General features: G+C 54.1%; 1 protein-coding gene across 5 annotated transcripts in view; it reads left to right on the forward strand.

Annotated features, from left to right (window-relative positions):
• The window catches only part of PIK3C2B (phosphatidylinositol-4-phosphate 3-kinase catalytic subunit type 2 beta), an 86,329-nt gene extending 62,313 nt beyond the window's left edge, over positions 1-24,016 (forward strand). For all 5 annotated transcript variants that reach the window (XM_050957120.1, XM_050957121.1, XM_050957122.1 and 2 more), the window contains 21 exons: positions 2,887-3,054; positions 3,662-3,773; positions 6,722-6,864; positions 10,495-10,683; positions 11,364-11,457; positions 11,564-11,658; positions 11,907-12,087; positions 12,688-12,795; positions 13,504-13,596; positions 14,451-14,580; positions 15,829-15,965; positions 16,671-16,840; positions 17,185-17,341; positions 17,956-18,065; positions 18,326-18,527; positions 19,119-19,243; positions 19,887-20,004; positions 20,478-20,559; positions 20,934-21,040; positions 21,147-21,275; positions 21,750-24,016. In XM_050957120.1, the coding sequence (XP_050813077.1) occupies positions 2,887-3,054; positions 3,662-3,773; positions 6,722-6,864; positions 10,495-10,683; positions 11,364-11,457; positions 11,564-11,658; positions 11,907-12,087; positions 12,688-12,795; positions 13,504-13,596; positions 14,451-14,580; positions 15,829-15,965; positions 16,671-16,840; positions 17,185-17,341; positions 17,956-18,065; positions 18,326-18,527; positions 19,119-19,243; positions 19,887-20,004; positions 20,478-20,559; positions 20,934-21,040; positions 21,147-21,275; positions 21,750-21,938 (2,839 nt within the window). In that variant the 3' untranslated portion in view covers positions 21,939-24,016. The remainder of the gene's footprint in view (positions 1-2,886; positions 3,055-3,661; positions 3,774-6,721; positions 6,865-10,494; positions 10,684-11,363; positions 11,458-11,563; positions 11,659-11,906; positions 12,088-12,687; positions 12,796-13,503; positions 13,597-14,450; positions 14,581-15,828; positions 15,966-16,670; positions 16,841-17,184; positions 17,342-17,955; positions 18,066-18,325; positions 18,528-19,118; positions 19,244-19,886; positions 20,005-20,477; positions 20,560-20,933; positions 21,041-21,146; positions 21,276-21,749) is intronic.

Here is a 24,016-nt window from a genome sequence, read left to right on the forward strand (position 1 = left end):
TAGATCATCTGATAAGGGTTTTGGAAAAATTTGGCCCTTGATATTTACACCACCACCCCTCCCTGGGATGTTCTCTACTGTTAAGTCTAACACAGCATGAGCTTCAGCTTCCTCCCAGAGCCCAGGTATTCCAGGGACTCCCCTGCCAGGTCCTTTTCTCCCCCAGCTCCTAGAGACACTCCTGGCCCCAATTTGTAGCTTGGTTGGAGCTAATTGGCCCCACCTGCCAGCATGACTAAGCATGACCCTAAAGCAGTGCTGGGTTTTTGAACTGGCACCAAGTGTGATTCAGCAGACAAGACCTGCAGGGACTAAGGAGAGGTAGTATGTAGAGCTTTAAGATAAAGCCAGTGAGATCATCTGAGGTTCTGGTGAAATAACTTCTGAGGGGTGTTGGATCCCCTGGTAGAACCCTGTTTCATCTCTTGCTGGTGGGTCTTCTCCTTTAATCCTGTGTCCAGGGGCTGTTTGTTCTGGGGGCTCCAGCTGCTCCAGGGAAAAGGGATCTGGTCTAAAAATAGCCCTAGCAACTGAGAGGGCATGTGTACTAAGCCCGCAAAGGGGAGGGGAAAGGGATAATTTTAGAAGGAGCCTATCCCCTGAGAAGGACCTAAGGAGAGAGACACAATAGTGCCGGCATGGAGCGGTGTTGTTAGATGACTCCCTTTGTGTGGTTCTTTGCCCCCTGAAGGTTGCATGTTCAGAGGGGTTAAAGCCCAGGTTTCATGGGCTGGGCTCTGAGTCACCTCCGTGTGTCCCTTTGCTGGCTGCACGAGGGACCTCAGCCATGGGAGTCAGCTGCTTCAGCCAGCATTGCCCTCTCTGTAGCTATGAAACTGCCTTGGTCTGGCACACCCCTGGACTCTGCTAGCCTTGCAGGATTGGCTCCAGGACCCCTGGGGGCCTCCTTCCTTTAAGGTGACTGCATGGAGGTTTGTGTGTGTCTGTGTCTCCTCTCCCCTCACCCTGATCCCCCTCACTGGGATGTTTTGGAGCAGCCCTGACAGACTCCAGAGGGAGGTGTGTCCAGTCCTGCAGGTGGTGGCCCCACCAGGCCTTGGCGTGGGAGCAGGAGGGGGGGAGGTAAGAAGGGGAGGGGTTGGGAAGAGGTACAATGAGATCCTCTGAACCCCAGTGTGAGGAAAGATTCCCAGAACTGATATCTCAGGACCAGGTGAAACTCACTGGCATGTAATCTGACCAGATAGGTGGGCTGGCAGAGCTTCCCTATAGAATACATCTGCCCCCTCCACTGATGCCTATAGGGTATCCTATAGTGATCAACCCTTTCTGGTAGGGACTGCGGGGCTTTCTCTATAGAAGATCAACCAAGCTCCTCTACTCTCTTCCCCACCCCCTGCAGGATCTAAAGGATCTCCTATAGAGGGGGAACCCAGCCCCTTCTTCCCTCTATAGACCAAAGAGGTAGTAGGGACCATGGCCACCCAGCTGCTTCCTCCATAGGATCCATGGCCATCTCCCTCCCAACACTCCCCCCTGCAGCTGGGAGCCTTGTAGGAGGTGGGTTTAATGCTCCTAGGCCCATCCCTTCTCCTAGGTAAAGGGTTGGCGTGGGTCTCTCCCCTGGCAGATGTACCAATCCTCCCAACATGCCTGGAATCTCCACTGCGCAGATAGGGAAACTGAGGCTTTAGCTTTCAAGGCAGCTCTCGGCATTGCCCTTCCCCGTGCAGTGCAATGCTCATCAGGCAGGAATGTGTCTGATCGCCAGAGTCCCAGTGAACAGTGGGAGAGCAGCCATGCTCTCTCTGGACAGATCTGCCTTTCACCCTGCCTTGCCTCCATGTTACTGCAAAGCTCTTCGAGAACCCACTCTTTCCACTGACGGGTCCGGGTCCTGTTCCTGAGGACAACCTCTGTTGGGCTAGCATAGGATCGGGAGTCGGGATCTCTTGTATGACCTGGGGCAGGTCTTGGCCCTACTCTGTGCCTCAGTTTCCCTGTCTGCACAGTGGAGATCCCAGACGTGTTGGGAGGATCGGTACAGCGGGCCATCATCAGCTGGTATGAACTGCCACAGCCCCGTTAAAGTCAATGGCACTGCAGTGACTTCACCCAGCCTGGGGTCTGACCTATGCATAGGTGTGAAGTGCTCAGACAAGACAGTAATGGAGGGAGGGAGCAGCGTATAAGCACCTAGAAGTGGGCTGTAGCCCACGAAAGCTTACGCTCAAATAAATTTGTTCGTCTCCAAGGTGCCACCAGTGCTCCTGTTCTTTTTGTAGATACACCTAGAAACCACTAGGTCAGATCTGGGGTCTCTGGTTCTAAGTGGGAGCTGTAAATTCCTTCACCAGCCCCTGGGTTCAGTACCAAGAGGTGCTGATGCCTGAACTCCCCTGAATTTCAGTGACTGCTCTGCAGTCTCAGGGCTGGGCCCTAGAATCTGTAGCAGTTCACTGAAGTGCAAGCCCTGTCCAGACTGGGGAAAGGTAGCTCCCTCTCCAGAGGGCTTGGTGTTGCTGAGGGTACGTCTGCACAGCAGCTGGGGGGCGCTTCCCAGCATGGGTAGATGGATGCACTCGCTCTGCTCGAGCTTGCGCACTCAAGTATGTACCCAGGGGACCGGGTGGGTTTGTACTCGTCTGGTTAGCCAAGCTGCTGCCCATGCCACTACGGACCCACTGGGGAGTTTTAGCATGTTAGCTTGAGTGGAGCTAGGGCATCTACCTGCCTGCACTAGGAAGCACCCTCCCAGTTGCTGCGTAGATGTTCCCTACAGCAGTTAGCGCCCCCAGGCTGGGCTGCACTTCCAGGGGCCATATGCTGATAGAACGCACAATGAGCCCCTTGACTATGAGAAGAGGGATCCCTGGCTGTGAAGCCAAGGCTCTGACTTGCAGATCCCCGGGTGATTTCTTTTAGGATCTGCTTCCCGATCCAAGTGAACCGGCTACCACGGGAGACGCTGCTGAGCGCCACACTCTACGCCGTGCCAATCCCTCCTCCAGGGAGCTCCTCTGAGACCAACAAGCAGCGACGGGTCCCCGAGGCTCTAGGCTGGGTCACCACCCCGCTCTTCAACTTCAGGCAGTACGTGCACCTTCCCTGTCCCCATCCCTTGGGCACAAAGGATGTGTTGCAGGGTGGTTACCGTATGCACCAACTCAGCTGGGATCTCCTGGTGCCAGTGCCCCACTTGCCCGGCACCAAGGTCACTGAGCTGGCCCTTTTGCTGGGCTTGTTGCTGTGTATGGCATCAGCTGTCAAACCCAACCACTATGGGCTGCTCCCATCCTGGAGAGGCTCTGCAATGAAGCCACCTGTACTCAGAAACCACCGTCCCCTGGGTCCTCTTCTTGTTCTCGGCCTCAACAAAGCAGGTCCTAATGCCCCAGGCTCTAGATTCATAGATGCAAAGGCCAGAAGGGACCATTGTGATCGAGTCTGACCTCCTGTGTAACCCAGGCCAGAGACCTGCCCCACAATAATCCCTAGAGGAAGTCATTCAGAAGAACACCCAATGTCAATTTAAAAATTGCTGGTGATGGAGAATCCACCCCAACCCTTGGTAAATTGTTTAAAATTTACACCTTATTTCCCACCTGCATTGTCTAACTTCAACTTCCAGCCATTGGATTGTGCTTTACCTTTCTCTGCTAGGGAAGGGCATAACACCCTGTCTCCTTCCTTTCTCCAGGATCTTGACCTGTGGGCGGAAGCTCCTGGGCTTGTGGCCAGCAACTCAGGACAACTCCAGAGCCAGGTCGAGTGCCCCCAACTTCAACCAGCCCGACAGTGTTATCCTGCAGGTGAGTGCCTGACTCTCTGGGCCAGAAATCTCCCAAATGGGACTCTGGGTTTTGGATCCCTCAGTTTTGGGGGACTCAACGGGAACCGCCCTGGGCCTGGTTCTCGGAGGCAGCTGGGCAGAGCTGGGAGGGCTCGGCAGCCTTCTCTGCAAACCAGGGGACATCGCCCATTGCTGGCTACTTTTGAAAAATCCTGTCCCGCTCGGTGTGAAACCTGGGGTGGATGCTGTCCGGGCCAGTCTCTTCTTTGCTCAACGCAAAGACCTGGTCAGGGACCTGGAGGTGGCGTCCCAATCAGAGGGTGGGCTGGGAAGTGGATGCTTTACTGTGAGCTTTTCCCAAGTCAATAGTCAGATATAAAACATAACAGTGTCACCTGTGATAGGAGCCGCCAACCTACTAGCTGATCATCCATTTAATTAAAAAACAAAAACAGACTCTTGACAGGTCCATAGATGTTCGTATTTCCCCCTGGGCTGTTCCCTTTCCTCTGCTCCCCCTTCCTTCAGCTTGCATCTGCAGTCCCTCAACTGCGCCTCTCTATTTCCCTTTCTCTTTTTCCTGCGAGTGCTGGCAAGGATTCGGCTGAGCACTCAGCAGTAAAACCAGCCCTGCACACAAGGAGCCAGCAGTGGAGCAGAGCAGAGTGGGAAAGAGGCAGCTTTGGAAGACAAATATTCCAGCTGGATGGATTGAGAATCTGTGGGTTGCTGGGGCTGGCCTTAAAGGAGGAGGATTGCAGTGCCAATAGCACTCAGCCCTGCCTTCTCTCTGCTCTGTCTGTCCTTACCGCTCATTTTTTCCTCTCTCTTGCTTCAGCTCCGCTGCTACCGTTTCTGTGCACTGATCCCCTTGATATGTGTCCAAGCGACTGGGGCTTCCCCAAAGTCACTGACAAATCCATCACAGTTTCAACTGAAAATCAGCCTTGGTGGGTGACCTGTCATTGGAAGTGTCTACCTTGGCTGTAGCACGTTCCTGCTCTTCCCCGTCGGCTCCTCTTGCAGGCAGGAGGAATGTCAGGGTGAGGCTGTGGCTTTCCAGGGCTTGGGAAGCTTGACCTCCTCCTCTTCCTCCCCAAGGAAAGTTCAGAATGGAAACTTGCCCAGTTTGTCCCAGCTTGGTCTTGGTGTGAATCAGCGTTCAGTGCTAGAGGGTAGTGAAAGTGGGACTCTCCCTCCAAACTCTCCCAGGCCAGGAAGGAGAGGTTTCTCCAGCAGGAGCCTCCCCTTACCCTGACCGAGCCCAACAGGTTAATGGCAGTGTTACCTGGGGTTTTCAGAACTCCCAACAAGGACATCTTAACTATTTCACTCCAGGAGGTGTAAGGAATAAATCAACAGGAACACAGCACTTCCCTTTGATAAGATTCATGCGAGTAAGCACGCTCTATCTAAAACTGCAATTTATTAGATTTAAGCACACACAAATATGAGCATTAGGCTTAGAACATCCCAGATATTTATCTAACATCTGGAACAGTCTTGAGTAATTAACAGCAGGTTCACAGTGGCCAGTTGCTCACCCAATGGGGAAAAAGGGTGTCAGGGAAAATGTCTCTCAAGATGGCTTCAGAGGACTGCTCCCAAATACACTCTGTTAGCAAATCTTGTATAACTAACTTCTACAAAACACATAGGTCATAATGACTCCTACTGTGTCTTCACTTTTCTAACTTTAAATAAATTTGTCATATCAGAGGCATCTAGAACCAAGGTTTTCTAACCAACAAGGTTTTTAGTCTCAGTTGTTTACTTCTGTCCTCTCCTCCCATTCTGAATAGCAGAAACTGTCAGCTAGATATGACCTTGCGTCTGAAAGCCTGTCTCCAAATTAACCCTTAACTGTGTGGTGTTCTGTTTCATTACTTCAGGGTGGCCGAATGCACATAAAACACCTCTACCTCGATATAATGCTGTCCTCAGGAGCCAAAAAATCTTACTGCGTTATAGGTGAAACCGTGTTATATCAAACTTGATTTGATCTACTGGAGTGTGCAGCCCTGCCCCCACGGAGCGCTGTTTTACCGCGTTCTATTCGAATTCATGTTATATTGGGTGGCGTTATATCAGGGTAGAGGTGTATGGTTGCAATTAACTGGATCGCATTCTGGGGTATACGTGCCCCTCAAATCCAGGGCAAGGTCTTAGCACAGCAGAGGGGTGAGAGGACTGGCCCTTTATCTCACTGCACCAGTTGGTCACTAGCCATGCAGCTGGGACTCTGTATCTGGTCATGCCAATCAGAGGGGGCAGCCTGCTGTGCGTCCTTGGTGCCCCTCACCCGCCTGTGGCATCCAGAACATGCAGGTGGCTGAGGGGGAGAGGAAGCAGTTGCTCTGTTGGCTCCATAGTAGGGAATGCTGGGAGGGGCAGGGGCTGAGTCAGCTGGGCTCCAGACTGGGACGCTGCGCAGGGCGGGGTAAGCTGTGAGTCTCTCTTCTCACAGGTCCTTATTCCTAATGGCCCTGAGTGCACCTGGCTTGGAAGTTTCCCAGCACTTCCCAGTTCATGGCTTATGGGGGTGGTAGCACCTGGCTGTGAGGCGGACACAAGGGCAATCCCGCCCTTGTCGGTTTCACGTTCCCCTCTGGGAGGGCCCTGTGTGTGACGAGTTTCACAGCCTTAGTAATGAGCATTGCAATGGCCAGTTGAGTGAACACACAGCAATTGCACAGCACGTGGGGCTGCAGGAAGCCTGGGCATCCTACCTGCCTCAGGGCAGAAGCACAAGGCGAGGGGATGTTGGCATTCCCAGAATCCCACCTATCTTGGGGGAACAGTAACATGGGGTGGGGGATGCAGGTATCCTGAGAACACCATGTGCCTTGGGGTCTGTAATATGAGGCAAGAGCATCCTGTGTGCCCCACGTACCCTTGAGCAAGGTAGTAGCATGTTAACAGAGCCTGCTGGGTGACATCTGACCTGCTCTTCCTCCCGCTCTGCAGATCGATTTCCCAGCCTCTGCCTTCAACGTGACGTTCACGAGCCCACCGGCTGCTGAGTTCAGCCCCAAGTACGAGTTCCGCAGCTTGGGCAAGGAGGACCAGCGCAAGCTGAAGGAGGTGATGCAGAAGGAATCGCTGTACTGGTGAGAGGCAGTGCCTGTGGGGGGGGCGGGGACGCACACACCACAGGGATGACACGCGGGGAGGCAAGACCTTGGCCCAGATGCTGTCTTCAGCTCTCCTGCCCTGGACTGTAGCTCGCTAATGGGCACTGCACAAAGAAACAGTCAAATGTGGATACCCATGACTTGGGGGGCTGGCTGGTGTGGGTGGATCTCCATTGGGTTTTCTCCTCAGAAGTCTGTCTGTGGGAGAAGGGGTCTCTTGGGCCCTGATCCAAAGTTGAAGGCAACAGAAAAACTCCCTCTGCCTTAATAGCCTTTGGATCAGGGTCTGTGGCCAGGCAGGTTTGTGACTCTCAGACCAGCCTGATCTCTGATCTCACGCTCTGCCCCCATCCTCGCCCTGCACACATGTGCTGTCTGTCAGCAGCAGGACCAGAGGGGAGTCATGTGAGGGTCTGACCCTCATCTCTGGCAGGCTGGGGCTCCAATAGTGGCACTGTTGGTCCTGAGAACCACACAAGGAGCTGGGAAGCTCCCTAAGGAGAGGTGAGGGCTGAAGGTCAGGGATCAGGTTTGATGCTTCTGCCCCCCATGCTCCCTCTCTGAAGGCAGCTGTTTTCAGGCTGTTCATCTGTCCTTCCCCTGAGCTCCCCGGCCTTGCGCTCTGGCAGATGGCTGAGTGAGAAGAAACTGCCTTCTCCAGATGTGTTTACAAGGAAGGTGTCTCCAGCCTCCTCACCCCCGCTTCCCCCTCTGCCCAGGGCAGCTGGCTAGCCCAGCCTACGCCTCTGCATCACAGACATGTCTATAAACAGGAAGGATCAGGTGTCGTTGCCACATGCAAGGCAGCTCACTGCAGGCTGAGCTCACTCCTAGGGTATGATCCCGACCAGCAGGGCAGGGGGTAGTATCTGTCCTTCTTCTCTAATAGACACTGGGAAACGGAAAGGTCCCAGGGAACCTGGTAGGGCCCAGTCTCTTGGAACCAGCTGGGAAAAACCAGCAAGCAACGTTCCCCCTCTTACTCATTCAGCCCCACACATGGCTCCACAGGGCATCCGTACCTCCTGCCAGGCTGCCCTGCATGTGCCTGCTGAAGCGGGGAGGTCCACCCTCAATCTAAGGTTCATTACAGCCTCTGTAGCATGTGGCACCTGGCCCACCTCACCCTCCTTCTCCTCCAGTTCTCCATCTCTAAGCACCACAGAGCCCTGGCACCCCCACCCCATCTCATCTCTCCTGCCCCGCAACGCCTGTGGTTTTGTGGAGCTGACTCTTCCCCAAGCTCAGGGGCCATTCTGCATCCTCATTCCCTCTCCACAGTCTCATGCAGGCATGTATCCCTGGCTCTGGCTCCTGCCCCTGCCTTTGTGTACCCTCTATAATAGCCCCACCCCCTAAGGCCAAATTCAGAACACAGGCACATCCCGGTCACCAGGTGTGATATCTGCCCTACAGCCACACACTCTGCTGCTGGGGCAGAGTGTGCCCCGTGCTGGTGCCTACAACAAACTCTCTGCCAGCTGCTCCCATGCTGGGTACAGCATCTGCTTCAGCATTCTTCTTCGGAATGATCCTTATTACCATTGCTGTATCCGGCGTGGCAAAAGTGCCGGGTGCTCTGCAAACACAGAGACGCTCATGGAGCTTCTAGTCTAAGCAAGGCCCGAGAGAAGTGGGAAGGGGAGGCAAGTTCTACTTGTGCCCCATTCCCCAGCTGTTGGATGGATTGGGCCTTGGTGCAGGGATGAGCCTCCCAGAGCCGTTGGGTCTAGAAGAATAATAAAAAGCCAGAAGTGGGCAAGCTCAGTCCTCCATCTTGGTCACTCCCACCTGGGGCTGCGGATCTGGGTCCCAAACCCACAGGCAGATCACTTCCTGCCGCAGCCCCTGCAAAAGACCCCCTGAGTCCCGACTCCAGGTGGCACTGGGAGCTGCCCCTCTGGCAGAGGAGAGAGACAGAGGCTCAGCAGAGAACAGGTGGCGGGCTGGAGGGGAGGCGTTTGAGCCCACTCCTGTGGGCCGGAATGCAGCCAGTCAGGTATGTTCCAGTCTCAATGGAGTGGGAATAAGGAGCCTTGCTGTCCCTGTTCCTTTGCCAGCTGATCCAGGCCACGTGGTCGCCCCACACTTGCTGCAGCTGTTGGCTTGAAACGTGACACTTCCTAGAGGAACAGGGCGCAGTGCTGGGAACTAGCAGGAGGCACCCAGCCCTTCCTGGCATTGTGCTCTGGGAGGGCAGTGTCTGGCCCGCCTGCTCCGGAGCTCGTCCGGTTCATTGCCAGGGTGGGTCGTTCCCACCTTCTCCTACGCAGGCAGCGCTTTCGCTTTCCTTTGCCTTTGTTTGTTTTGGGCGAGCTCTGTAGTAATCGTGAAAGGGAGTGTCTGGGAATGGACCTAGGCCTGGGAGTTGAGTGGGTCGGTTTCCCACACACTCAGCTCTGCTGATGCTCCTCAGTACAGATCTGCAGCCTTGCTATTCCAGCCCTGAGCTACTCCCTACCAACTCTGCCAATGCACCTCAGTGCCAACCCAGCCTCCACTATTGCAGCTCTGCCAAGCACATTGAACTGTGCACTGGTCTGTGATGTGGAGAAATGTCCGCTAGGCACTAAGGTTATGTCTACAGGCTATCTTGGGTAACAGAGTGCTGAAGCCACAGCAGCATGGTCTGTACAATCCTGCCTGCAACCGTGGAAAATGACTCTGGTGGCTAGCCCGGGCCAAAGCCCACGCTGCTGCAGGTTCACTGCTCCAGGACCCAAACTAGATCAAATCTAGCTTGGGTAAATCTACGAGAGCTGCAAGTACACCCCATGATTGTAGTGTAGACACACCTTGAGACCTGCCAAACTCATTTCACTGGGGCTACAATGCACTAGTGTGATTTGCCTCTGTAAGATCCAGGCCCAGGAGTGAGGGATTGTCACTCCCTGCAGTCACTGGAATGGAAAATCGTGTGCAGCCCAGGGGCTCTAAGTTGCTACAGTGCTGATCAGGATTTTCAGGGGGAGAGAACAGTTGCGGGGGGAGGGGTTGAAATTCTCCTTGCCTCATCTTCCTCAATTTCAATCCAAGCTGAAAATCAGCTAAGATGTGTCCGGAGGAATCAATGTCACTTGCCTCCGCCCGGCCAGCTGACCCCCTGAATCTATCAGGCTTGAGGTGGAAGGGTTTATGCTGCTTGATCAGGACTTGATCCAGCTGCCTTCCTCAGAAAATGGGATTGATTCATAAGCCACTAGGTCACATTGGTCCTAGGATATTAGAGAGACGAGATGGGTGAGGTAATGTCTTTTATGGGACCAGTTTCCATCGTGAAAGCGACAAGCTTCAGGTCTTCTCTTAGGCAGCCCTACCCAGTCCTAGTAACAGGAGCCAAAGTGGGTGCCCCAGGGTTGACTTTCCTGCTCTCTTGTGGCCATTCAGAGCAATGACCCTTTTATTTCTTGTCCTGCTCTGAGATTCCTAGAGCCAGAACCTGTTCCCAGTAACACCAGTGTCAAGCCCTCTCTTCAGGGCTCTTTGACCCTGGGCAAGTCACTCCCCTGCTCTGGGCCTCAGGGCCCCCATATGTACAGCAGGGATGGAAACGTACTGCTCTCCCAAGGGACTGAGATCTGTGTCTTGTGACCTTTGCTGCCCTAGGCTGACGGACACTGACCGGAAGAGACTGTGGGAGAAGCGCTATTACTGCCATGAGCAGCCTGGATCGCTGCCTCTGCTGCTCACCAGTGCCCCCAGCTGGGAGTGGGCCTGCCTGCCTGATATCTATGCCCTGCTGAAGCAATGGACTTACATGAACCATCAGGATGCCCTCGGGCTCTTGCATGCAACGTAAGCCACTGCCTGGGGAGTCTGTCCTGGGGGGTGGACGTGTGGTGGGCAAAGACCACTTCTTTTCCTTGCCCCAGCCACTCACTGGGGGCTGTGGCTTCTGCCTCTCAGCCAGTCGCCGCATTAAGATGCATCCAAATCCTATGAACATCTGAACCCCAAACAATCCTAAAACTGTGCTGTGTCACCATGGAGGGGAGGGGGAGGAACGGGGGCACAGGCTGGGCATACGTGGGTTTAGAATCTTTGCCCACAGGTTGGGCATGGGGGAGGTGGGTATAGACTGGCTATCGTCTACCAGTATTCCCTTTAATATTACAACCATGACCTACTGCCTGGTAGTGAGCACAGTAGGGGAACTGGGGGAACTGATCCAACAGGAACTCACCCAGAAAATAAAAAGGGTGGATAAGGGAACCAGAAGACTTTCTCGAGACAGGACAGACCTCTCCGTTCCCATGTTTTGTGGCATTCCGAGGGGGATGACGTGGTTTGCCTGGGAGGCTGCAGCTGTGCTTTTCCCAGCACCTCCACAGTGCACCTATGAGAGGCTGTGATGGCAGCAGCAGCAGACCCTCTGCAGAGAACTCGGTGGTCTCATCTGCAGGCAGGTGGGCTGAGTTCCTCTGGAGAGAGCCTGCTGTGACCTCCTCCCAGTGATGTGTGGCTTGTGGCTGTAGGTTCCCGGATCAGGAGGTGAGGAGGACAGCCGTACACTGGATCGACTCCATGTCGGATGCAGAGCTGCTGGATTACCTGCCGCAGCTGGTGCAGGTGAGGCACGTTGGTCTGAATGACTCAGTGAACAGCATGGCCTATGGTCAGTGCCAGACCTGTCCAGCCTGCTGATGGAGAAATGTCCTTGCTTTTCTCCTTCCAGGCCCTGAAGTATGAGTGCTACCTGGACAGCCCCCTGGTACGGTTCCTTATGAAGCGAGCCATCTGTGACCTGAGAATCACCCATTACTTCTTCTGGTAATGTTAGTGTGTGTGCTGCAGCCTTTGGGAGGGGTCTGTGCTCAGCTGGGACCTGCCCAAGAGATGGGGGTGCCCGGGGAGTGGGCATCCCACCATTAACATCACCAGTCATGACTTGTGCCCCTCTTAGCCTATGAGATGCAAGCCTCAGCTCCCCACTCTGGAGTTCCTGAACTGGGGACAGTAGGAATGAGAAGGGTTGGAGCCCTTTGTCCTGACCTCTCCATGCTGCCCTCCTCCCCCAGGCTGCTGAAGGATGGACTCAAGGACTCCCAGTTCAGCATCCGCTACCAGTACCTGCTGGCAGCCCTGCTCTGCTGCTGTGGCAAAGGCCTGCGAGAGGAGTTCGACCGGCAGTGCTGCCTGGTCAACACCCTGGCCAAGCTGGCCCAGCAGGTTCGGGAGGCTGCACCGTCCTCGCGACAGGTTGGTGCTTAGCCTGTACCTGTGGGAAGGGCAGGGGAGTCAGACTGAAACTACAAAACTCAAGGGGCTGCTCGCTTTGGTGACAGACAGTGCTCCTCTGTCTGCAGGGAGCAGGCCAAGAGCGCTGGTTGTCAGGGGACCTCCCGGCTGCTCCAGTTCCCACCTCATCCAGTCGGAGGCACTGTTGGGAGCCATGTAGGAGTGCTGGCTGCACTTCAGGAGTTGCTGAAGGGCCATGGGATAGGAGCATTGTTTCTCCTTCTCCTCCAACTCCCATCCCCCACTGAGGGGCCTTCCATACCTCACATGTGCCGAGGCTCCCCCAACCTCCTCGCCCATAATTCCTTGAGGTCATGGACACTTCCCTCCAGGTGAGGGTGACCAGGCAGGCCTGCCTAGTGCTGTTTCTTCAGGGGTCACTGAGCAAGGCAGGGTTCCCAGGCACGCATTGCAGCTGGAGAGTGAGAAGCTGCCGTTGGGAAGGGATTGGAGCTTGCCCTCAGCCAGTCGATCCCTCCAGGGGCACTGGGTTGTTGGCAGGGCTGTGGGTGGGGATGTGCATGCGAGGCTGTGACCCACCCCTCCCTGCGTCTCCGGCAGGCCATTCTCCGAGATGGGCTGGTCGACGTGAAACAGTTCTTCAGCACCAATGGCTCCTGCCGCCTGCCGCTTAGCCCCAGCCTGCTGGTGAAGGGCATCGTGCCCAGGGTGAGTGACCGAGCCAGGGCAAGAAGGGAATCAGGACCGGGGCTGCTGCTCCACCTGCTGTAGTAGGGCTAACTTCCCCCGGGGCACAGAATGCCAAGATGATGGATTCTTATGAGGAGACCTTTTGCATCGTCCATCTATCAGACTCCCCCTAATCTACCTACCCCGCAAAGAGCACCCGTACTCAGCCTGTGTACCTCGGACCCGTGTACCTCGGACCCATGTGCTCCTGACCCCCAGCCCTGTGTCTCCTCTCCACCTGTCCCAATGCTCCAGATTGGCTCCTGATCTGCACCTCATCCCCATGAACCCACCTGCATCCAGCTCTCTGCCTCCCGCGAGCTGCAATGCCTGTCTAGCTGAACCTCGTCGTGGGTTTGGAGACATGAGTCAAATGCCTCCAAGGGCCTTGCGTGAGCTAGGCAGAGAGAAGCCTGGTGACTGGCTAGTGCACAAATCCCCTGGCCCGAGTGTTGGGCCTGGTGGCTGTACACATCCCAAATAGCCAGGGCCCAGAGCTGGTGATGCCTGCAGGGGGCAGGTTGGTTGATGCTGCTGTCCTACTGACAGGGAATTGACCAGAGGAGGCCTATGTCCCTTGGCAGACTGAGATCATAACCCTAGGATGCTCAGGCCTGCAGCAATGTTCATATCCCCGGGTAGCTCTGGTTCTTCCTGACAGTCTCTTCCTTCCCTCCCTGGCGGCAGGACTGCTCCTATTTCAACTCCAACGCCGTGCCCCTGAAGCTCTCCTTCCAGAACGTGGATGCCCTCGGGGAGAACATCCGTGTTATCTTTAAGGTGAGCTCTGCTGCTGCTGCTGCTTATCTGGTTGGCTCTGTGCCTGCGCCTCTGGCACAGGCGGTTCTGATCAAACAGCCATTGCTGAGGCTTCCAGTTCAAAGTCGGGAGAAGTTCATTGCAGAGTATTAGCCAGTAGGACACTTCCCCCTCTCTGGCTGCTCCTGTCTCTGCAGCAGCTGTGAGACCAGGTGATTGTCAAACAAGAAGTGAGCAAAGGTCTCTGAACTGTGATGGGAACCAGCTCCACTGCAAGCCATGACTGCGTGACAAACCCTAGTTCCCCTAGAAATGCTCTCACTAAATAGCAAGGTGCGGGGTGGGAGACCCTCTGGATGCCATCAACAGAAGGCACTTGAGTCCAGTTCTTCACCTACAAAATCCCTGCCACAGAAGCTGAAGGTTTAAAAAGCCAATTGGATCATGTAGCTCAGGGGCAGTGTCATTCTCTACAATCTATTCCCCTGGGCTGGTGCTCAGTTCCGCGTTCAGTGTTCCAAGCGAGGAGACGTCCAGCCCTTTCCTATTCCACAGTCTAGACCTGACTGTTGGCACCTCTCCCGTGATGTTCCCACTCACTCGGCTCCCACAGAATCGCATCTGTCCCCCCCTAAAAGTGAGCCCCCTTTAGCCCCAGACACATAGTGGAAGACACCCATCCTGCATTCGTGAATTGTGGGGTTTATGAAGGCTGTGCTGGGCAGGGGCAAAGCTGGCAGTGCCCTCTTTAAATCTAGAAGAGCCTCTGTGGGGAGGGTGTGTGAGATCGTCCCTGGGAGAGGGAACCGTGAACTTGTTGGCTTCATGGAAATGCTCCAGTTGTGACCAAGCGCCTTCCCTCCTGTGACTGCCAGTGTGGAGACGACCTCCGGCAGGACATGCTGACGCTTCAGATGATCCGGATTATGAATAAGATCTGGGTGCAGGAGGGGCTGGACATGCGCATGGTCATCTTTCGTTGCTTCTCAACTGGCCGGGGCCGGGGTAAGTCGGAGCCTGGGTGTGATGGTCTCCCATTTTCCTCCCAGGAGTTCTCTTCAGGTGTTGCTGCTCCTCTGGGGCTGTGATGCTCTCAGCATGGGGACACTGTAAGGAATTCAGTGGCTGCAGAGCTAGGGTAAACAGCCCATGAACCCAGCGACTGTCCCTTTGGGTATGTCTCTGCTGCAGTGTGGATGCGGTCTCTGACACATTTAAGTCCAAACCCCCTTTTCTGGAGGAAGGTGAGGCAGGTGCTTCAAGCGGAGCTTTCTGGAGGTGGCATCCACTGGCTGCTGTAATGGCGTCCCTTGAAGACCGCTGTGCAGCTGTGGCCAGAGAACCACAGCACAGGCTAATATCAGTCAGCAGGTGCAGGGGGTGAAGAGGGTAGCTTTTCCCCCTGGACCTGTTACTGGGTGTGCCCCGAGGCATCCCGTAAGGCAGGACGGCGGCACAGGTGGCTCGCTGCCCCTCAGTAGTCAGAGCTAACTGGATGGTATTTAACTCCGCCTAGAAACCCAGCTTCTGCAGAGGTCTGAGGCATTGGTGCCTGCACATCCATTGCCTACTGAGCTGCTGTCAGAGCTACCTGAAATAGCCAAGGTCTTTGGCCTCCCTGCAAGGCAGGGACTCAAGGCTTCATGACCCTGCACCTCTGAGCAGGCTCTAAATGTCCCATCCCCCTTAGAGTGCCACAGGGATGGACTCTCACTGCCCCTGTGCCATGGGAGCTGGTAGATATACCCTGGGCTTTCCACAAGGATTGGATAATACCAGACTTCAGCTCTTGCCTACGTACCAGTTCATGAGGGGGGTAAATTTGGCATAAGGGCTCAGGACCCTCTGGCCTCCTGTATCTCTCCCCACCAGTTAAATCCATAGGGATGTACCTTGCCCAGCACTGTCCTGCCTTCCCAGAGTCTTTCCTATCCATGGGAGTTGCCTTGCATCTCTGCCACCAGAGGGAGATGCTGTGGAAGACTCTTGCAGTCTGATTTTCAGAGGCAGATTTTGGTCAGTGCAGCTGCAGACATTCAGCCCTTCTGAAAATCAGGCCCAAGGTGCCTCAAGTCAGGCTCTCAAATTGAGGCATGCAAATTGGTGATGGCTGGCCCTTCAAGGGGCTGCTGAGACCTTGGGGACCCAGGCTGGGATCTCTCTGCACCACCCGGGGCAGGGGGAGGGGTTTGAATGGACAGAGCGAGTGGCGATTCTGGGTGCTGACCTTATACCTGCCGCCTCCTCTTCCAGGCATGGTGGAGATGATCCCCAACGCAGAGACTCTGCGCAAGATCCAGGTGGAGCATGGGGTGACGGGCTCCTTCAAGGATCGCCCCCTGGCAGACTGGCTGCAGAAGCACAATCCCACGGAGGATGAGTACGAGAAGGTAGTGAAGTGGGATGCAGCAGGGTGACTTTGGAATGAAAAGGGGCCGTACAAATACCTCTATAGGGCAGGGAGCAGGGGTCCAAGGGAGGCAGATAGCCTCTGCAGCATGAGATGATGCACAAACGAATGCCCCAACCAATATGCTTAACTTCTTGTAAGCCCTCCACCTAAACAACGGCCAACAGATGTACCCCGAGCCTGGCTCGGCCACACGCTTAGCTTTGTTTAGGACCTTCAGTAAGTGAACTTGATCTTGACCTTTGCATAAACCAAGCCAGTCAGCTGCACCTGTGCTCCTGGATTGTGCCTGCATTTAAGGACAAGCTGGACAACCACCTGTCAGGGATGGTCTGCTTGGTCCTGACTCAGCACAGGGGCCTGAACTAGATGGCTTTTTGAGGTCCCTTCCAGCCCTGTGATTCTGTACCCACAGATTTGTTTACATGCAGGACCTACAGCAAGAGTGCAAGGTTTTTTTTTTGGGGGGGGGGGGTTGTTTTTGTTTTTTTTTTTAATGCTTTGTTACTGGTGAAGGTGGGTGGGGGAGCTGAGCATCATTAAGTGCCCCCCTCCATCCCACGGACCAGGCTTGCTCCTGAGAGTGTGGGACTAAACATTCCCATGCGCTCTCCCCTTCCTCTCAATTCCTTTTTGAAGTCTCTCTTCCCCCCTTGCCTGCTCTAACCCCTTCTCCCTCTCCCAGGCGGTGGAGAACTTCATCTATTCATGCGCCGGCTGCTGCGTGGCCACCTACGTGCTGGGGATCTGCGACCGGCACAACGACAACATCATGCTCAAAACCACCGGCCACATGTTCCACATTGACTTCGGCAGGTTCCTGGGCCATGCCCAGATGTTTGGCAACATCAAAAGGTGGGTGTCACCCACAGGAGCCTGGCAGAGGGGTGAGATCGCTCCCATTGTACTATATGCTTGAGCAGAGCTTAATCCTGGCTCCCTTGACCAAACAACATCTCCCTGCAGCTGTTGTGCTGGGGACGGCCATATTTCTGTGAGATTACAGGGCTACAGTTTGTATTGTGGGCACAGTGGTTTGGAAGGTCTGCTGTGCGGCTGTTAGGGAGCCTGGCTGGATCAGGGTGTGTTGTGATGGATGCAGGACAGACTGGAGTGGCTGTCTGTTCCATTTCCCATGGTCGGCCCCTCTGCTGCACTCCCTGTGCTGATCTGGGCACGTGTCTCTTTCTGTGATGCAGGGACCGGGCCCCGTTCGTCTTCACCTCGGACATGGCCTATGTCATTAATGGTGGTGACAAGCCCTCCAGCCGCTTCCATGACTTTGTGGATCTCTGCTGCCAGGCGTACAACCTGATCCGCAAGCACACCCACCTCTTCCTCAACCTGCTGGGCCTGGTGAGAACATGGAGGGGGGGCTGCCCTGATCCAGGCACCAGGGCAGCTTTGCTCTCGCTGGATCTCTAAAGAGCGGGCCACTCTCCATGCCCAGGCCTTTAGAAGCCTCCCACCCCCAGTGGTGGGAAATTCCCTTCCCCCTCGGAGTCTGCAGCTGCCTCTTGGCTTCTCTGGTTCTGCCCCCTACTCTGGGCTCTCGTGTCCCATCTGATAGCGCTATGAAAGCAGCGTGCTCCACCCTTGGGGGGAGGTGTGTGCTTAGTTTCACACAAGCGCCCCTCTGGCTGTCTGAAGTGCAGCACTGACTGCCTAATCATACGGAGCTCACCTGACATTCCTCACCCATGTGGGTGACTCGGATCCAGGCAGACACACCCAGCGCTGGGCTGGGCTCACTAAGTACATCTCATGGGGTGTGGATGTGTGTTATGGGGAGAGTCCCCGTCCCTCTCCGCTGGAGGAGTCTTTAGTGGGGATGCTGGACAGGCCATCTTGACCCGCACCTGGGCCATGTTTACAGTAGAGGCCCCAGGACTGGCTGGTCCCTCTCCCTCTCCCTGCTTCTTCCCCACCTTTTGGGCTCCTGGCACTGACCTGGCTGCCCTGCTCCCCAGATGCTGTCCTGTGGTATTCCAGAGCTCTCCGACCTCGAGGACCTCAAGTATGTCTATGACGCCCTGCGGCCGCAGGACTCCGAAGCCGACGCCACCACCTATTTCACCAGGTAAAAGGATGCAGCTGGTGCTGAGTGACAGATGGGGAAGGGGCACCCCTCTGTCACCAGGGAGAGATGGAAGGGCCTTCAGTGGCTGTACACCCACTCCTAGGAAAGGAGCCAGGCTCTTTGTGTCCCAGCATCCCTGGTTGAGGGGCCTTTGTGCACTCAGGAGAGTTTAGGAGCCAGGGGTGCTATGAATGGCAGCTGCCTTTGGCCCAGGGTGGCGTCCCCCTCTCTCACTGAGATGCTGCCCTCCCTCGCTGCAGGTTGATCGAGTCCAGCCTGGGCAGCGTGGCCACCAAGCTCAACTTCTTCATCCACAACCTGGCACAGATGAAGTTCACAAGCTCAGACACCCGCCCCGTGCTTTCCTTTGCCCCTCGCGTGCACACGCTCAAGACATCTGGCCGGATCCGCGATGTCTTCCTTTGCCGCCACGAGAAAGTCTTCAACCCCAGCAAAGGCTATGTGAGTGTTGCAGCTCTCCTTCTGCCGGACATGTGCCAGGGGGAGATGAGAGATCTGGGAAAGGGATTCTGTGCAGAGGGGTGGGTTAGGAGGAAGGCCCAGTCTACTGCCATTCAGTGGAGACCCAGGGGCAGAGACACAAACCAAATGAAGGCTGCTGCAGCATTTTCTTGATTCTGGCCTCACTAGGAATAGTTAGTGGTTTAGAGGGGGCAAACTCAGGTCCCACATTTCCCTTCTGCCAGAGAACAATCATTGGATGGCTGCCCTTGCACTATATGATTTGATTAGAAACCAGTGCTTTCCACTTACCCTTCCATGACTCCTTCTAAGGTGACTTGAACGTTTGCCTCCCTTCAACGCATGTTCCTGAAAACTTTCCCCAGCCTTTAACTGGGTCTGAAGTGATGCCAAAAGCAACCATTTAACCTCAGTCTGATTTCCAAACTTCTTGCATTTCAGTGCATGCATGGTGGGTATGATTCTGAGCTAACCTGGACGTCAGGTGGGCTGCTCTCAATCTGTACTGGTGTAAGTGAGATCAGACTCGGGCATGCAAGCGATACCAGGCTCTGCCTCCCTGTCTTGCAGACATACATCGTGAAGGTGCAGCGGGAGAGCCCCTGCGAGGTCACCTATGTCCAGCGTACCTTTGAGGAGTTCCAGGAGCTGCACAGCAAGCTACGCCTCATCTTCCCCTCCTCCCACCTGCCCAGGTAGCCCTGCTACCCCTCCTCTCTTCCTCAGCACTGTTTTTTGTCCCACCCCTGGAGAAAAGGGGCTGACTACTCTACTCTGCAGCTGGTTTGAGGCTTGGTTCATCTCTGGGCGGGTGCATGCTGGGAGGGAGGATGCGCCTCCCTGGCTTGCTTTACCTGCCTCCAGGCATGACCCATGAGGACAAGTGTCTCCCTATTGTCCCCCTTCTCCCCCAATGCTGCTTCCTGACTTACCCTGTCCATTGGAACTTGACTCAGCCCACTACAGCTCTCCCTGGCTCCAGACAGCACCCACCCAGACCAAGCCCTTCTTGATTCTCTTGGTGCTGAGAGATACCTGTCAGGATCCAGCTATCGTTGGCTTTATGGCGCTCCCATCCTGCCAATGTTCCCTGCCCACCAGTGTTTGCTGGCAGCACCTGTCCAGAATGGCCTGGAAAGTCCTCTAGATTTTGTTACTGAGAAACAATCGAGCCAGCACCATTGTGGTGTGATGTGCCTCAGACCAACACTTGCTGCCTCGGGCAAGAGCAGTTCGCTTTGGAGCACTACTGCTTCAGCAGTACATTCTGCTGCCCTGGACTGGGGACTTGCTAACTGTTTCTCTCTCTCTCTCTCCTGCACACACACAACTGGTCAGTTTCCCCAGTAGGTTTGTGATCGGCCGGTCACGCGGCGAGGCAATGGCCGACAGGAGGAAAGAGGAGCTGAATGGCTACATCTGGCATCTGATCCACTCAGCCTCAGAGGTGGCTGAGGTAAGATTCTCTTCTCAGCGCCTCTCAGTCCACCGTGGAGAAGGTTGATCTAGCATACGTGGCTTAATAGATAAGTTCTAGGAGGGAGTGTTATCTAGTGAATACAGCAAGTGACTAAGGGACAGGATTCCTTGGCCCTTTTCCAGACTGTTACTGAGAAGTGGGCAAGTCGGGTCTCTCTGTGCCTCCGTTTCCCCATCTGTAAAATGGGGACAGGAACATTAGCTTTGATCCCAGGTGGGTTGTAAGTCTTAACTCCAGGTTGTAAAGTTCTTTGAAGATCAGATGCACCATCTAAGTGGTGAGTTGTTCCTCTGACTTGGGATTCTGGAGGATGGAAGGTGCTATATTAATTACTGATGGTGGAGTTACATATCTTGCTTTGAAGTGTGCAGGACATGTTTATGGATGGAGAAAAGAGCCTGTTACCTCTGTGTGATACAAGCCAGACGTGTGCTATTCTTGCCTTGCAGTGTGATCTTGTGTATACGTTCTTCCACCCCCTCCCGCGGGATGAGAAGGCTGCAGGCACCAATCCAGCTCCAAAGCCCGCAGGTATCACTATTCATTGTATATGGTCCATCTAGTCTGGTATAGAGGCTAATATCAGGCATGTCAAAGGGAAGGTGTAACGCACCCACACAATGTACCTGTATTGTGTTGTACTAAACCACAGCAGTAGATTCCTTCCTGACCCCTTGATGGAGCAGGAGAATGAAAGTTGATGTAGTGGTTACCTAAGGGGAAAACAGCTGCTCCAGGGGATTCCATTGAAGTTCAAATATTCTTCTTCCTAAGAAGCTGGCACGTTTAGAATTGCTGCTGCACAGCTGTGTCGCTGCTTGGTCTCTGGCCTACGCTGGCCTCTGTAGCTCACTCCCTGCACTGGTAGGCACTGCCCACTATCTCTGTCCTTTGCCTCTTTCCAGATGCCACGTGGTCTCGGCCCATCGGGAAGGTGGGAGGGGAGGTGAAGCTGTCCATCTCTTACAAGAACAACAAGCTCTTCATCATGGTGATGCACATCCGAGGCCTGGTAGGTGTCTTGTATCCCAGCAGCAGCTGTGGCTGCTGCGCAGGCTCCGTCTGTGTCCTGGTGCCATGGAAATGACTGGGGTTTGTTTGGTGTCTCCCTCTTGTAGCAGCCTCTCCAGGACGGGAATGATCCCGACCCTTATGTCAAGATATATCTCTTGCCTGACCCCCAGAAAACCACCAAGAGAAAAACCAAAGTGGCTCGGAAAACCTGCAACCCCACTTACAATGAAATGGTACTGTCTGATTCCCTTTGACACTCATGTAGGGCTCATGGAAAGAGCATTCAGCTGTGATGGGGTTAGATTAGATCTAGAGCCAGCTAAGTGAATCTTTATCATCCTTCCAGGACGGGGGTGGAATCCAGTTGCCTGCCACTACTAGTGCACTGGCTGGATTGCTTGGGTCAGTGGAGATCAAAAATCGCTGCTGACCGAGTAACGTTCAAGAGCTTGTCAAATGAACTGGTATCTTGGACCAGTTTCCAGGGAAAAGGGCCCATCTCCTGTCTGGTCCTCTCAGCAGAGAGGCCAAGCACTGAATGGCTCATGGAGACTGAGCTATGCTCTCCCTCCAGAGCACGATTAAGACACAGTAATGGGGCAGCAGCAGTAGGGATTCCCCATTCTGTAACCGAGAACTTTCTTCTCCAGGCTGCCAAGGTACCACGTTCTGACCAGTATGGGCCTTCCCCATTCTCTGTGTTGCAGCTCGTCTACGACGGGATTCCCAAAGGAGACCTTCAGCAGCGGGAACTGCGCCTGAGTGTCCTGAGCGAGGAGAGCTTCTGGGAGAACATCCTTCTCGGGGAGGTCTGCATTAAGCTACGGGACCTGGACCTGACCCAACAGAAGATGGGCTGGTTTGAGCTGGGCTCCAGGAGCCAAGGGACCATGTGAGGAGAGCGACTGTAGCAGCAGTGTCTTTGGAACCACGCCAGTCCTGCGGTGCTAGTGCTAGGCTGTGGGAATGGGTGCGAGTCCCAGGAGTTGTATCCTGGATCCAGATGGATTTTGTTTTCTGCAAGCGGGAGCTAGAGACACGCTCTCTCTGCAGATGAAAGTGTTCATTTTTTGGGGTGGTTTTTTGTTCCATTTTCCCTAGAGACTGGGAACTCAACATCACAATAAGAAATCCTATTGTGACTTGAAAAGGCTGCAGTGGATTTTTTTTTCTTTTTTTTTTAAGTTTACCTTGTGTCAAGGGAGCAACAATGAGGGAGGGGGGATATTGGGGACACTTTTTTCCTTTTTCTTTGAGATTTTTATTTTTAAAAAATAATGAAAAGTAATTTGTGTCCAGATAGGACATGAGGCTTTGATGAGAAGAGACCTGTGGGTGGGGAGGGAGGAGGGATACTTCATTAGTAAGGTTCTGATTGGACTGTCCCTAGGGAGTTTGTTTTAAAAGAATGTATATATCCATAGGAACTTCTGGGGGTGGGGGGAACGTAAAGGCTGCAAGCAGTGGATAAGCCCTCCTTGTCTCTGGGTTAGGAGGTGGTGTGCTAGGATCCAAGCTGCCTCCTCTGTCCATCTCAGAGAATTTGCTTCCAAAGGAGAGCTGTATAAGTTGTACACGTGTACAGCCTTCTGTTCTGGATTCCCGCCAGAGGGCATGCAAGTCTGTGAACCCTGCTCCTTGGGAATGACTGTCAGGGTTGATTATCAACCCTGCCCCTTGCAAAAACTCCAGCAGTATTCACTTCGATTCCCGCTGTGCTTCCCTCCCCACTCCCCAAGGCCCTTTACTCTGGCCTTGTGGCAATGCTGGGTATTCAGGAACATGACTTTTACCATACTTCACTGTCCATGTTTTTCTTCCCCTCTCCTTTCCTGCTCACTAGATTGAATTGTTCCAAGAGAGAAGCAGCAGCAGAGACTATGTGTGGGGCGGGGCTGGGCTGGGCTGGGCTAAGCCTTAGGTGTAGAAGCAGTCAAATCTTGGAAGTAGGAGATGATTTTTATCCTTCATTCAGGTGACTTTAGGAAATTGCTGTTTGGAGCTTGATTCCACATGAAGGAGCTGCTCACTTGGAGCTCCGCCCTATTGTACCAAATGGGCTGGAGCTTGTGCAATGCCAATCTGCCCCTTTGGGAAGGGCGGGGCTTGCTGACTGATCAGCATAATTCTTTAGCTGGAATTGAGCACCGATGCCATTTCTAGTGAGACTTCTCCACACCTGGTATGTGAGGGAGAAGGAGCCACTGGTGGTCACTCAAAGAACAAAGGGGCTGTGCTCTTCCTCTCATCAGGCTTTCAGGAGAGAGAAACGTTTGTAGAAGATACGATTTTTTGTTTGTTTTTGTTACATTCAAATTGTTTGTGTCTGTGTGGAGGGGAAAGGCAATACCCCCTTCTTAACCTTTTTTGGTTTTGAAAGATCTGATTCCCATTTTAAAAATGATTTTAAAGGATGTCTGTTTCCACTTGGTGTCAGAGAGGGGACAGCAGGTGAGAGGGACAGGCAGGATGGTGAGGTTGCCCTAAACTGCAGAGTTCAAGAGATCTGGTGCCTTCCACCCCAAGCAGCTGTCTTCCTCCCTTGTCCCCTTTTCCCTCCCTCCCCCGCGAGCTGTCAGTGGTGCTTTGTTTACAGTGAGAATTCCGTAAACAGATTAAACGTTTCTCAGGATCGAGAATATGAACTTATCTTTATATTAAAAGTTTTAAATATTGTATCTAGTAGGTGAATGGGTTTAAATAAGCTGGTGGTGAAAGGATCCTCCCTCCATGCCATGCCATCCACTAGTTGCAGATGTGTCGGAGGGTGGCATCTCTGAACCTCCACCGGTGGGTTTGGGAGAGGTGCATTAAGGAGATGACTGAAGAACTTAGCTAAGTTCGAGGCCAACATTCTTTCCCCCACCATCTGTGTCGGGGTGTACTTCAGACTCCTGAAGAGGCACATTTCAGATACCTGTATCTCGCTCTGTTGTAAAATGGTGGCATTAAAATAAAAGGAAATGAAATGCAA

The sequence above is a fragment of the Gopherus flavomarginatus genome, chromosome 5 (assembly GCF_025201925.1).
Source record: "Gopherus flavomarginatus isolate rGopFla2 chromosome 5, rGopFla2.mat.asm, whole genome shotgun sequence".
Lineage (NCBI taxonomy): Eukaryota > Metazoa > Chordata > Testudines > Testudinidae > Gopherus > Gopherus flavomarginatus.